At 45.0% G+C, this 13,348-nt stretch overlaps 1 protein-coding gene across 1 annotated transcript in view; it reads left to right on the top strand.

Moving 5' to 3' along the window:
- Positions 1-7,861, top strand: part of TMEM132C (transmembrane protein 132C) — a 221,652-nt gene extending 213,791 nt beyond the window's left edge. Inside the window, exon 9 of the mRNA XM_056325440.1 lies at positions 4,849-7,861. Within this exon, the coding sequence (XP_056181415.1) occupies positions 4,849-6,045 (1,197 nt within the window). The 3' untranslated portion in view covers positions 6,046-7,861. The remainder of the gene's footprint in view (positions 1-4,848) is intronic.
- Positions 7,862-13,348: the final 5,487 nt, after the last annotated feature.

Below are 13,348 nucleotides of genomic sequence, written 5' to 3'. Positions count from 1 at the left end.
AGAGCTACTTGTGCGTCCCTTGTGCATTGACATGATCCTGTCCTGTTTGAGCTTGTGCCCTTCCTGCAAACTAGTTCTGAGGGCTCACTGACGTCTCACAGGTAGTAGGAGTATTTTTATGGTGTGGATTCATTGCTCCATTCTGGCAGTATAAATTACACCTAAATTGTGTTTATATTTTCTTTAAACTGACAGAGTAATGTAAGGGCTCACGAGTATGGCAAAGGAATTGAGCAGCATGGGAAAGGGAGAAAGGATGTATTGTTAGATAAAACTCTGAAGTCTTCCCTTGCAAATACAAGTGAATCCCCACTGGAAAGGAATGCCACATTAGCAGACTGGAAAAAAAGGAGAAAAGGAAATACACGGTAGGAGAATGCATGGTTTGAATTAAGATCTGAGTCTTGGCTGCCTTTTTATTTCCACATCATAACGATCAAGCCCACTTTTTACTACATAAGCCACAGGCTTAAAAGTAAATGCACATGTAATACTTTGATATTTCATGTGATAAAATTGCTAGGGAAACCCATTTCAGCATTCAAGTCCCCGGACAGAACAATCAGAGCTGGTCTAATAGAATCATAGAGTCGTTTAGGTTGGAAAAGAAGCTGCTGAGAACAGTATTCCCTCGCCTTTGCTGGAGGGAGGGATGTATTTGTTTTCTGGAGCCATCCAGCCATCCATGTCTTTCCTTTGGTGTCCTGCCTCACCCCAGGACTACTGCAGCTGACCCCAGCAACTGAGGGCTTATTCACAAATACTTTTATTTGTGCTTAAGTGAATGAAGACTTTAAAAGGCCTCTTTATTCTGAGTGTGGAATAAAATTAAATCTACTGATCAGTCCTCACTGTTCCTGAGCAGCAGAATTCTCTAAAATGCCAACAGTCCTACACACTTTTCTCCCCTGTTCTTTGCTTGGAGAGCACAGGATAGCATGCCCTGGTAGCAAGCTGACCCCAGCTTTTTTGAGGAAGTCTTGAAGGGCACTTTGTGGTGCCACGGATGGGCTCAGTGGAATATCCCAGGATAAGCAGACTTTCAAATCCTGTATGATGCTTTAGAGGGCAAAATAATTATCATTGTGGCTCCCAGAATTTCACTTGTTGAGTCCCAGCACAGAGGGACTCATCGGATCTCTGTACGATGGGCTTTCTACTGAGCTTCCAAACCAGCTCTGCTTCCAGCCAGTCAGGTTGCCATCTGGAGCATGAGCCTCCTTGTTTTATCTGGGTGGAACAGGCACGGCCAGCAAACAATAGTGTTTGTGGTGACTCCCGTGGCAGGGTTTGCCGTGTTCCAGGTCAGGCAGTACAGAGTTCCTCGGGGACTCTTGGTTTCCATTAGTGCCATGTGCCTTCTGTACCCTGGTAATTTCCCCCTTGTTTTACCCACCTAAACATAACAAGTGGGTAACAAGGGAGATAAAACTACTTAACAAAAAGCAAAATGCAAGTTTACCCAAGAAGATTTATCAGGTGGCATCTTTGGACTGATAAGCAGCAATGTAATACAAGGCCAGAGAGGTGGTGGAACTGCAGCAGATCAAGAACTGGCCAGCTTGCTGAAGGTGCGCACGGAATGGAGGAGGAGAACAACAAAGGCACAAGGGAAAATGTAGGCAAAATGTGTCTTGATAAAGTTTTTTATGTGTTTAAGGAAAGCATTATATTTAATAATCAACAGTGGTTGTGGAGAACAGTTTCTTCATCTCATCTGGCCTGGATTGTGCTGTCGTTAATGTGATGTAATGTACATTATCTGACTCACTGCACATCATCGCAGTCACTGTACAAATCACCCTGCTCTCTGAGAGAGGTTGTGGTTCACGTGTTCTGGGAGTGCAGCTGAGTGTGTGTGTGTGCACGTGCATGTGCATATGTGACAGAGGGAGGAAAAGTGGAGGAAAAAAAGACTGGATGGCCAGGTAATCCCTCAAACTGTTTGTTTATGCTTGATAATTAATGAACACAAGGATTTGTCACCTCAGTGTTGAGGGCATCGGACTAGGGGCAGCAATTTTGCAGGTAAGAAGGCTCCAATCCATCTTCATCTGCTGATAGTAATTGGAGGACCTTGTCAGAGATTTGGAGGGGATTTATTGATGCAGTACATAAGATTTGCAGAAACAGCTCTTTGAAGGACATGGTAGTAAATCATTTCTTTTTTTCTTTCTTTTTTTCTTTTCAGCTTTTCAGAATTTATAATCACTTGGGAAATTCACTTCCTTCCCCTGCCTTCAGCTTTCCTTTAATGATGTGAATGACAGGAGATGATCTCTTGCCAAATAGAATATTTGGGCTGATCCAATAAACTTTGGCAGGATCTGAAATTCTGTCCCTCTCTCATTTGTTTTCTTTCCCTTTTAATTAATGTTGTCTGTAGTATAAGCATGACAATGTTGTGTTGTGTCTTGTCATGAAAAAATTGGTTCTGTGAAAAAGGGGTCTCTTGGAAATAAAAAATGTCAATGCTGGTTGAAAATAATGGCTAAACTATTGCACACCTTTGTTATCCCTAGTAAATCACATGTGCACTTGCAAATTTCAGCTGATGCCATTTCTTTTTTTTCTCTATCTGCATCATAAAACCAGGAATGCAGAATAGTGCAGAAACAATGTAAAGAGTAAAAGTTGTTTTGAAGTTGCTTACATTTTTGTCGAGTTCTAGCCATTTGGTCTGAATTTTTCTGTGCTGGCCTACCTCTGAACCTGAGAGGTGCCTGAGGGCCATTAAAGCGGAAAGGTGGCAGGGTAAGGAAACCAAACAGAGATGTGGATATCTTGAAGAAGAAAAGAAGAATATATGCCTCCTCGTATGTGTTCCTCTCCCGTGCCTGGACAGAGACCCCCGATCCCTCAGAGGTGCCGTTCTACCACCAGTAAAACCCAGTTGTGTAGTGAGGGCCACAGTGGGATCTGGGGCTCTGCCACGCTAGGCACGCTGTGTTTGGCTGTTGAGGAATGCTGGTTACCTTTAGTAATGTCAGTCCTTGTGCAGAGATGTGGAGCTGTGGAATTGCCCCCCGTAGCTGCAGGAGGCCCAGGCCTCCTCGTTCCCAGCCATCACCATACGAACTGTGCCGCGCTTGTTCTCTCATCCTGCTCCCAGAAGAGAGCACCGCCGGCAGATGACAGCAAGCCTGTTGCGACAGATGTTTGAAATGATGCTGGTGGTTTTTCCTTCCGTAGGTTGGTGAAAAGTAGGTGTATCTTGCACACCTCCCTGGTGGTACATGAGGCTGTGCTCTTGTTTTAGGGGGGAGGAAGGCAACAGGGTGTTGAAATGCCAGAGGAGATTCGTCTTTTTCTCTCTGTACATACCCATTTGAAAAAAAAAAAAACCCTTTACTTTCCCATGACTAGGTTTGCTTTACTGTAGGTTTCTATGATATAAATTTAATCCGTGCCCTGTGACTTTATGTTTCTGTCTGTTCAGCCATTTCAGGGTTGTTTCTCTGATGAAAGATCAGCTGTTTTAATTTCCTTAGCAGTTCACCCTTCCCCACTTCTCTCCATTTCAGCTGTTTGAAGTGCATTTGTATCACCAAGAACTTTGCCTTCTTTCCTGTGGTGCCACAACTTATTTTTCTTCCTTCAGTCCCTGAAGAACTTGCTGATAGCACTTTGGAAATCAAATATTTAGTATAGTCCAACCTTCTGCACAGCTAAGTGCCCCTTACTGCTTACATTGAAAAGCTTTAAATTTAACTAGAAGGGTAGCAATTCCCTTTGTTTATAACCATAGCGTAACAAATTGTAGCCAATAGAGAACTATATTAGGTTGTAAATTTGTATTATGACTGCATGTTAACAGGGTGGCAATGCTTCTCCCCGATGGTGATTTTCAGCCCGGTTGTTCTGATGTACCCAAGTGTAAAGTTATTAGGGCCATCTGCGGTGTAAGTCTGGGAAGAAAAAAACTTCAGTTTTGTGTGAAGTTGCACTCCGGCAACCTGCCTGCATGTCTGCCAGCTAAACAGGCAAGGCATAGGGCAAATGGAAAAATAAAGAAATCTCCTGCAAAGCAAGCTACTGAGATGTGGAGGAGTAAATATCTCTATCATCTGGATGGGATTTCAAATGCCAAAGAGCTGACCTCTAGCTTTGTGTTTGCTTCTAATGATGACTTCTAACGGTGCTACCTGCAGAGAACAAAGACAGTCCAATTAAATCCAGGCCATCTGCATTTTATCACAGAGATCATACCAGCATCTCCGTCCTCCTCTCCTTGACACAGAAATGTGGTGAACTTTTTAATTATTTCAAGGATAAAGTGTGTTTTACTTAAAACAAACCCATCTCCAGCAAAATGGCAATTGTTCTATGAGTCTTTTTCTTTCAAGTGACTCTTCTGCTCCAGTCATTTCCAAGATATTTGGTAGCTCCTTATTCCTGCTAAGATGTTTATGCCTTGCTTAATTTGACAGCTCCCTGTGACACCTGTGCATTGGGAACATGAAGAAAATAAGTGTTCTGTCAAGTGCCTCTAGTAATTTTTTCTGGTTTGTCTCTTTCAGCTTTTGAATGAGAGAAATTACTTTCTTTATACATCATGTAAATTGTAGGTTGTTAATGGGTACTTTGGTGTTATGGACAACTCATATCAAGTGTTTTGTATGTTCTTCTGCAGAACATTTGCAGGAAGGCTAACAGTGGAACCTTTAGTCAAAAATGTGAGCATTTTCCTGCCCCATCCGTTGAAGCTTGGTTTGCCTTAAATGCAGTGCAGAGCCATTGGCTTCCGTCTCCTCCAGCTGCCATTCAGAGCTGAGAGGTGGATGAGCTGCTGTGGATTAAGCTGCTTTATTTAAGTCCCTGTCTTTAACCATGACCCTCTCTTTGCAGGAAGCTGTGGTAAGCACCTGGATCCAGTTCAGTGACAGCTCTGTTACTCCGCTGGACATTTATGACTCTAAGGACTTCTCCCTTTCTGCTGTGTCATTAGACGAAGCTGTTGTCTCGATCCACCAGAACGCTGCCTTAGAATGGCCGGTTGTGGCAGCAGAAGGTGAAGGTCAGGGCACGTTAATCAAGGTGGACATGATGATTTCTGAGGCCTGCCAGAAGTCCAAAAGGAAAAGTGTCCTGGCTGTGGGGAATGGCAACATCAAAGTCAAGTTTGGTCAGAATGATGCAGACTCTGATACAGGTGGAGATTATGATGCTGATGAGATTGAAAACCATGCTAGTGACCGGCGGCACAAAGGGTCGGACCAGGACCGGTATGGCCAGGATGGACGATATTATGGTAGCTCAGCAGAGCGAGAGGAAGGCGCCATCAGGAAAGTCAGCACCACAGCAAAATCCATAATAAAAAATAAAGTCATTAAAAACAATAGGCTGGATGGTGGCAAACTCTCGGACGACAGCCAGCTGCAGAACATTCCTATAGACTTCACCAACTTCCCTGCTCAAGTAGACCTACCAAAAGGCAATGCGGGCATGGAGGAAAATGACCTGGTGCAGACACCGAGGGGCCTTAGCGATCTGGAGATCGGGATGTATGCTCTGCTAGGGGTCTTCTGCCTGGCAATTCTAGTCTTCCTAATAAACTGTGCCACATTTGCACTGAAGTACCGTCACAAGCAGGTTCTGGTGGAAGGACAGGCTACCATGACCCATTCCCATGACTGGGTCTGGCTGGGAAACGAAGCGGAACTGCTGGAGAACACAGCAGATGCATCACCCCAGCAGGATGAGCACACAACTATTATTGACCGAGGCTCGGGCAGTGAGGAGAGCAACCAGCTCCTCAATGGCAGTGCTCAGAAGAACATTCAGAGCCAGGTTCATAGGTGTGCTGACTCAGGGGGCAAGCTGGGAAAGGAACAGAAAACTGAACCTTTACATTCGCCGACATCCAAACGGAAGCGGGTAAAATTCACCACGTTCACTACCATCCCACCCGACGACGGTTGTCCTACTGTCAACTCAATCCTAAGTAGCAATGATGATGACATTAAGTGGGTGTGCCAGGATATGGACCTGGGGGACTCCAAAGAGATACGAAACTACATGGAGAAGTTCAAAGAAAAAGTGTAACTCCTTGCTGGTTTTTTTGGGTTTAACCACACCTTGATGCCTTCAGTTCTACAGTATATATTGGGACAGAAGAAGGGGAGGGGAAGGAATCACCCGGAGAAATGATAAGGCAGTTTTTATAATCAGGGAAAGAAATTTGCCAAACTGTCCATGGTTTGTTTTTGGTTTTCACTTTGTTTTTCTGCTACTCATGGATTTAGGAATGGAATATAAATAGCAGAAAGGAGCAAGGAAATGGTATGACCGGTAATGATGAACTGGGCAAGATGAGGTTGTGAAAATTGTTTTATGGGTCATACAAATAATAATGATAGTAATATTTCAAAGTACCAAAAATATTTGTAAAAAGAAAAGATAGAATATAAAAGCATGAAAAGAATAAGCAAGAGACAAACAATAACTTGTCTGTATTTCTAAGGAAACATCACAATTACGGACATATGACCCACAAGGAGACTTTTTAGATTGTTACTCAAGCTGTTTCTTTTTATTCTTTCATTTGAAGTGAAGATGTGTCTTCGGCATTACATATGAAGGAGTAAGAAATTACCTGGGGGTTTTATTTTTACTTTTCTGTTTGTCTTGTAAGTTGAAACGAAATAGTTTTCCCTCTCATATTTTTCTTTTGAAAGCAGGAGAATTCTAAATTCACTAAGTTCACAGTGGACCAAGAATATTTTGTTTCTAAGTTGGCTATAAATAATCTCCTGTCATTTGAAGAATTCAGGGGATAAGTACTGACTGATAGTTTCCATGTGGTATCTCTTCAGAAAGCCCAAGCCTCCATTGTTTCACCCTAGCTAGAAATACGTTCTGTTTGGAAGAAGTATTCATTTTACTTTCAGGTTTGATTTGTTTATTTAGTTGTTTGTTTTAAATTTCCACAACCAAAGTTCCCATGTTTCACCAAGGGAAGAAGGTGCTGTTTTCTGTTAGCTTTTAGAAGTAACAGCTGATGGGAATGCCCCACTGGTGCATTCTGAATGTACCTGGAACCGAGAGCATCGCAGGCCAAATATGTACAGCCTGGATTTGGGGATTTTTTTGCCAAGTCCATGAATTCATACTTTCGTGCTGTGATTTTCTGTTTATTCTAATGTCACCAGCTCTCATCAAGTTCTGAAAGTGAGAAGAATGGACAGAAAGACTGATTGTCCCCAAAATTTTATTTCCTGCTACTGGGAAAGCTGGCCTCTGGACAGCCTGTTGGAAGGGAGGGAAATATTGCTGAAGCAAGATCAAGAAATATCTGGAGCTATTTTATGGATTTTTTTTTGGCCGTTGGACCAGCTAAGACTGAAAAATTTAGGCTAGATTGTGAAGCTGAGATTTTGAATAAACAAATACAAAACAAGTAATAAATCTGAAGCAAATAAAAAATACTGTCATAGATTTGTTGTGTAAACTGTCTTGACTCAGTGCCAGTTTACACGAGTGGAGGACATGGATCAAAATCTATACAATGAGGAAACCACTGTCATCCAAAACCTTTTGTAACTAAAAGGAAGACGGTATATCCAGCCCTTTGGGAATCAGTATTATGTCCTGACTGTTAGCCAGAAGCACTTGCATTGTCCTGTCTTTACCATGTATTTCTTCTTCTTTTTTTTTTTTTTTTTTATTACTAAACTCAGTAGTTTGATTTTTTTTACTTGGACAAAATCAATCCTGCCACCCAGTAACATAGATGGACGTTTTAACAAGATATGCCTAGTATGCATTGTAGACTGAAAGAATGTAATATTTATTTATACATGTTATACAAATTGTAATTAAAATGCTTTAAATGGCTTGACAAATTAACCTCTCTTTTCTGAGGGGAGGGGTCTCCTTCTGTCATTGCAGTGTTGCGGTACTGCGCCCACTGCCTAACAGCAGACACAAAATGTAAGCCACTTTCAGAAGAGAGAACAGAGATGTATGAAAGTTTTTCGCTGCTCTGACCCTTCTTTTGTGAAACGCTTCCCCTTCCCACCCAACACGTGGTGATGATGATGGATGGCAGAAGACAGCAGTCAGGCACAGTTCAGGGCAGTGTCACTATTCATCTTGTTCATCCTCATGCCCACCATCAGCATGAACAACTCCAGGACTCTTGCTTCTGATGTGTGCAACTTTCAAGCAGCCCAGTCATAATTAATTATGTTGCTTCTCTGATTGATACAGTAGGTTCAGATGGAAGCAAGTTTCACTGAATCACAACTGACATATACAAAGCACCCTGTGTCCCAAAGGACCCCAAGCTACTTTACAAGCTAAGCACAGTGATGCATCAGCCACACCTCGGGGATCCGTATATCTTCTTGGGAAAACGCAGGTGTCTCTGAGGTGAAAAAGGCATTTACAGCACGGAGCTGCAAAATACAACAGCAGAGGAACAAGAAAAATAGTATGGAGCAAAAAGAATACACCATGGTAGCACAGAATGTAATTGTTCAAAGTGCATTCTGAAGAAGGCTGTTGATGTGCTGAACAGCCCCTCCTATAGCAGGTGTGAAATGGCTCGCTCAGGGGCACTAGCGCAGCGCTGGCGGAGAGGAGGGGGGTGGTGACCAGCTCAGGGTTTGTAGTCTCTGCACCCTGACTTTGCTCTTTGCTTCTGGCAGCTGAGACTTTACAGGATCAGGAGAGGAAAGGGTAGCTCCATCTAACACAAACCGTTGGCTACTGAGACAAAACCTTCTGAGGAGGATTCATCCTGCTCTGTATTTTCACGATGACGTGCATGTCTCTCTTGGTCTTGCTATCTCACTGTATTGTCTAAAAAAAGTATTCCGCAGTGAATGAAAATTATTCCTAATTCACCTCACCCTCAAAAGCTCAAGTGCTTTTTTCAAGAGAGAAAAACATGTCTTCATGAAATTAAAAGGGAGGGGAAATCAGAGTTTCCCATGAGAAACTATTTTGCAATTCCTTTTCAAAAACAGTGATGTACATTTTTGTTGAAAGACACACTGCTGTATTAATGCAGCTCCGACTGGATTCAGCATTCCCAAAGACGAGCAGAGCTCTTCTGTTATGAATAGGAAAATTACAGCTTATTCATTGTTTCAGTATTCACTGAAATAATCACTATTTTTTGCTTTGTTGACTGCACGTATAGTTCTCGGTCTGTAGATTCAGGCTTAGGCAGTTTGTCTGAAATAACTACCCGTTGGAAAAATTAATTGTAATGTACAGTGGGTGATTCTTGCGACATTGGCCAATACACCCAGGATGACTCCTTGAGAGCAAGATTTCCTTGACTATTAGCCATGTGCCAGTTCTCAGTGACAGTATTTTGTCATTATATTTAAATGAGAAAAAATAGTCTCTGTAGATTCTCTCCAAAGCGAGTGGCTTCAGAGGCTCGTGTGCACACAGCGCGGCGACTGCAGCCTGGAGCACTTGCCCTGCACTGGTACGTGCGGCATTTACACACACAGCAGGGGACCCTGGGCATTCGTTACAGTTCTGACTTACTCATTATCTTGCCTGTGCCTTAATAATCATTTTGCAAACGCTGATAATCTGTACAACTGCCAACATGAGCACACGCGTGGCCAAGGGGAGAGGCTTAAGCAGCAGTTTCTGCTGCAGGACTCGGGGGCGGTCAGCGCAGCCACTTGCCCAAAGCCAGTTAAACGGCAACATAACATCCCTGAAGCACAGAAAATGGTTTTCTCGTGCTTTTTTTGCTAACACATGCCTGTTCTTGATGGCCTTCTAGTAGCTGAGTTATCAACTGATGGATTTCAGCCGGTCTGCACATTGGGCACACGGTGGGGGCGTAAAGCTGGAAGAGGAAGGCACCTGACACACTGTCTGGCGTAACATGGCATCGCTCTGTGGCGAAGAAGAACCGCTGCTCCAGGTTCTGTGTTGTATATGTGATAGTAGTTGAAACATGGAAAATATTTTCAGCCAGGGCATGATCTGTTTAACAGCAGGCCCACGTGGCACAAGGGTGGTGGGAGGAGGAGCTGGGAAGGCTCTCCGGTCCCAAGGTCCTGCACTTCCAATACTTTGTTAGTCCCAACGGCAGCCTTTGTGTGGAGACCCACACCTGCTGCCAACCTGCGCGTCAGCATCGGAGCCGCGTGGCAGAGCCGTGCTGGCTGGCACCAGCCAGGAGCCTGGACCTTTGATGTGATATATATGAGAATTCCCTGACCAGGAAGGGTATTAAAGCTGCTTTGCCACATGGTGGAACTGTGTGTTTCCCAGGATGAGGGGTTTGTTTGCACCTGCCATGAAAGCGGGAAGAGGTAAGAGTACCAGGAGTGCTCTGGAGACTGGGGTGGGATGGGGCAGTGCCTGCCTCTCCTGGCACAGCCTGCTCTCTTCCTCAGCAGCTGGAATTGTTTCATGCATCATGGTACCTGCTTCGCTAACACTTGCCAGCCTGGCTGCTGCAGGGAGAGCGGCTCCTGCTGCTGTGCGTACCCACTGCCTGGGTCAGGGCTGGCTGAGCTGCGGAGGGCTCACTCCCTTTCCCCGAGATCCTGGCACCGTGCTTCTCTCTGTTCTTGGTAGGTCTTCAGCCCAGAGGAAGCACAGAAGAGGCCGTTATTTTGGCTCCTGTAACTTGTGACTGAACAGGAGCATATCATCAAAGTCATGTGGCCTTTGCAAAGGAAGACAGGCTGTAATTGAAGAGACAACAGAGGGAATTAAAAAAAGGGAAAAACTCAGCCCTGCCTTCACATTTAATTTTTCTGAAACTACAGAACATGGTGCTTCAGAGACAGATACTGAAATCTTTCAATTTATCTTCCACTGACCAAAAATTCTGTCAAAGCCCAATTCTGAGTGAGCCACCATAAATGATCATCTCAGCAGGGAGGAAACCACCGGGCTGTGAAATATCATTTATTTGAGAAATTCACATTGGGTCAAATGCCAGGATTTACATTTCTTAAGCTTTGCTGTGCTGCAGTTACAAAGGCGCTGGGACGGGGTGCAGAGCATCGCTCCTGTCAGCATGCCTGACGTGCCAGATGAGGGGAGCGAGGAGTGCCAGGGGCGCGTGGCTGCAGAGATAACAGGCAGCAAGGTACGCTTTGCTGTCAGGGAGCCAAGATGGAAATTCATTAATAATAATTTGCACTTAGAGGAGAGCCTTTCATCTGAGCAGCTCAGTGACTTGCAATTGTTGGTAAAGGATAAAAATGTGAGCAGGCTGAAGGAGCCCTGTTTTCTCAAATGAGACGGTGCCGGGTGAACACGCTCCCCTTCTCCAGTCCCGGAGCACAGCTGTACCTGTGTGGGGGCTGGCCTGCCTACTGCAGGGAGGTAATTAGTGCAATCACCTGGTGCAGTCAGTAAGGAGGAGCCCAGCCTGCTGGGGGAGAGGACGGCATTTGGGTTGTTGCAGGTGGAGGTCAAGCACTGTGTGAAGGCAGGGCAGCTGGTGGGGGGTGTTGTGGGCCATGAGAGGTGGGGGGGTAGCACTTGCAGAAGGAGGAGGAGGAGCAGTGGATGAAGGTGAGAGAAGAAATTAATCTCGCCTGTTGATGTGAGGCTGCTGGCACCAAATGGAAAAAGTAAGTTGAGTTTTGTTTGTGGATTTCTCATTACTGGCATGTGTTTGGAGGGAAGGAGAAATCTTATTGTGTGCTTAGGTGTCCCAGCTTTGGGAATCGGCAAGAGAAACTGTGTGTTGATCATGCCTTACCTTTGGCAAGGGGAAGGTTGCTACTGGTGGAGTAAGATGCATTTTGCCTGGCATGCGCATGCGTGGGAATGCCTGGGAGTGTGGAGTCAGCGTGGTGTGTCCTGGATCCTGACTCCTCCTGATGCGGCTTAACTTCTAGGATGGCCATATTCCTTCAACCATGGAGCACGCCGACCTGCTGTCGGCTTCTAGAAATACTTTGATGTTAATTAAATTTGAGAGATGACCTAAAAAAGGCTCTCGCTTTTGGAAAGCAGGGATGCAGTTAGTTGGTGTACACCCGGCTTGGAGATAGGACAGTGACCCGCAACGCTCGCGCACATGTATTTCTTCTTCCCTTCTTGCCAAGCTGTAAGTAGCCATAGCAGCAAGCGTGTTATTCTCTTTTGAAAGACTTCTAAACTGGATTTCTGTGCTTAAAAATCAGCTGGCAGCAAAGATGTGGCAGCAGACAGATAATGATGCAAATTACCAGATAACTCTCCCTCTTGATTACTTATTTTGGACAAACTCAGACCCATTCTTTTTATGCTTATGCTAGGGAGGGATTAAAGCTCTTTGTGTGAAACGATGGTGTCAAAGCCAGCCACGAGCATCGTGAAGTCAGTATGTCTGATGTTCAGCTGAGCCACATCGAATTGCAGAGACTCCCTGCACCAACCCCTTGGCTGCTGGAGTGGTTGCTCTGTGCACTATCAGGCACGTTGCAGCCAATCGTGCATCTTTCTGGAGGCACAGTAGCATTATTGGAGATTTTTGGTAATTTTTTTTTTTTTGCACCCCTGTATTTTCCCCTTGAGCCTATACCTGTAAGTTTTCAAGGTAGCCAGTTTCCAGCAGGCTGCGTGGCTGTTTAGGGTGGTGGGTGCAGGGGATGCTGAAGTACCTCTGTGCTGGGGCTGCTGGAGCAGCTTCTCAGCCCTTCTGAACCTCATGCTGCAGGACAGCTGCGAGGGTTGAATTTAGTCCCCTGAAATAAAATAATGTGAGTGGCAACTGAGTTCCTGGAAGCCACGATTTGGCTTGGAATCCTTTGGAAACAGATTGCAGCACCATAATTATCTGGGCACTGCTGCTTGGCTCCAAGTGAAGGGGAGGAGGGAAATCTCACAGAAAGGTTTTGGTAATTTTGCCACCATCTTGCCCGTGGCCTCATGGAAGAGGCATATGGCTGACGGTGCCGGTTCTGTCGGCCCCATCAAACTTCACTCCTTCAGGGCTTGCTCCTTTCACCCTGCGTATTGTAAACTGCCACCTCGCTGCCTGAGATTGCCGATTTAACTTTCAGCATTACTAATGAAAAGCCACTGGTACAAATCCATGTTGTTTGGATCTCTTGTGGAGTGTGGGGAGGGGGAAGGTGGAAGGAGGAAGGAGACATGGGCAGTTCATGTTGCAGAACTGAAGAATCGAGACCAAAGTCCCAGGAGAGAAAAGATAAAGAAGTTGTATGAACACTAGGACGGCTTTCTTAGTTTGCTTTTGTAACGTATGTGTAATTTCCCTGACTGTTGTGGTCTTCCCTGGTTTGGAGGGATAATTTCCCTGGTTTGGGGCTGAGATCTACACAAGCCTCCCCGGGCTCAGGATGGCTCCGTTGCCTGACCCTCGTTCCAGGGAGCAGCAGCGGCACAGCAGGTACACAGG

Source organism: Falco biarmicus, chromosome 1, assembly GCF_023638135.1.
Source record: "Falco biarmicus isolate bFalBia1 chromosome 1, bFalBia1.pri, whole genome shotgun sequence".
Classification (NCBI taxonomy): domain Eukaryota; kingdom Metazoa; phylum Chordata; class Aves; order Falconiformes; family Falconidae; genus Falco; species Falco biarmicus.
This window is presented reverse-complemented; position numbering and strand designations above follow the sequence as displayed.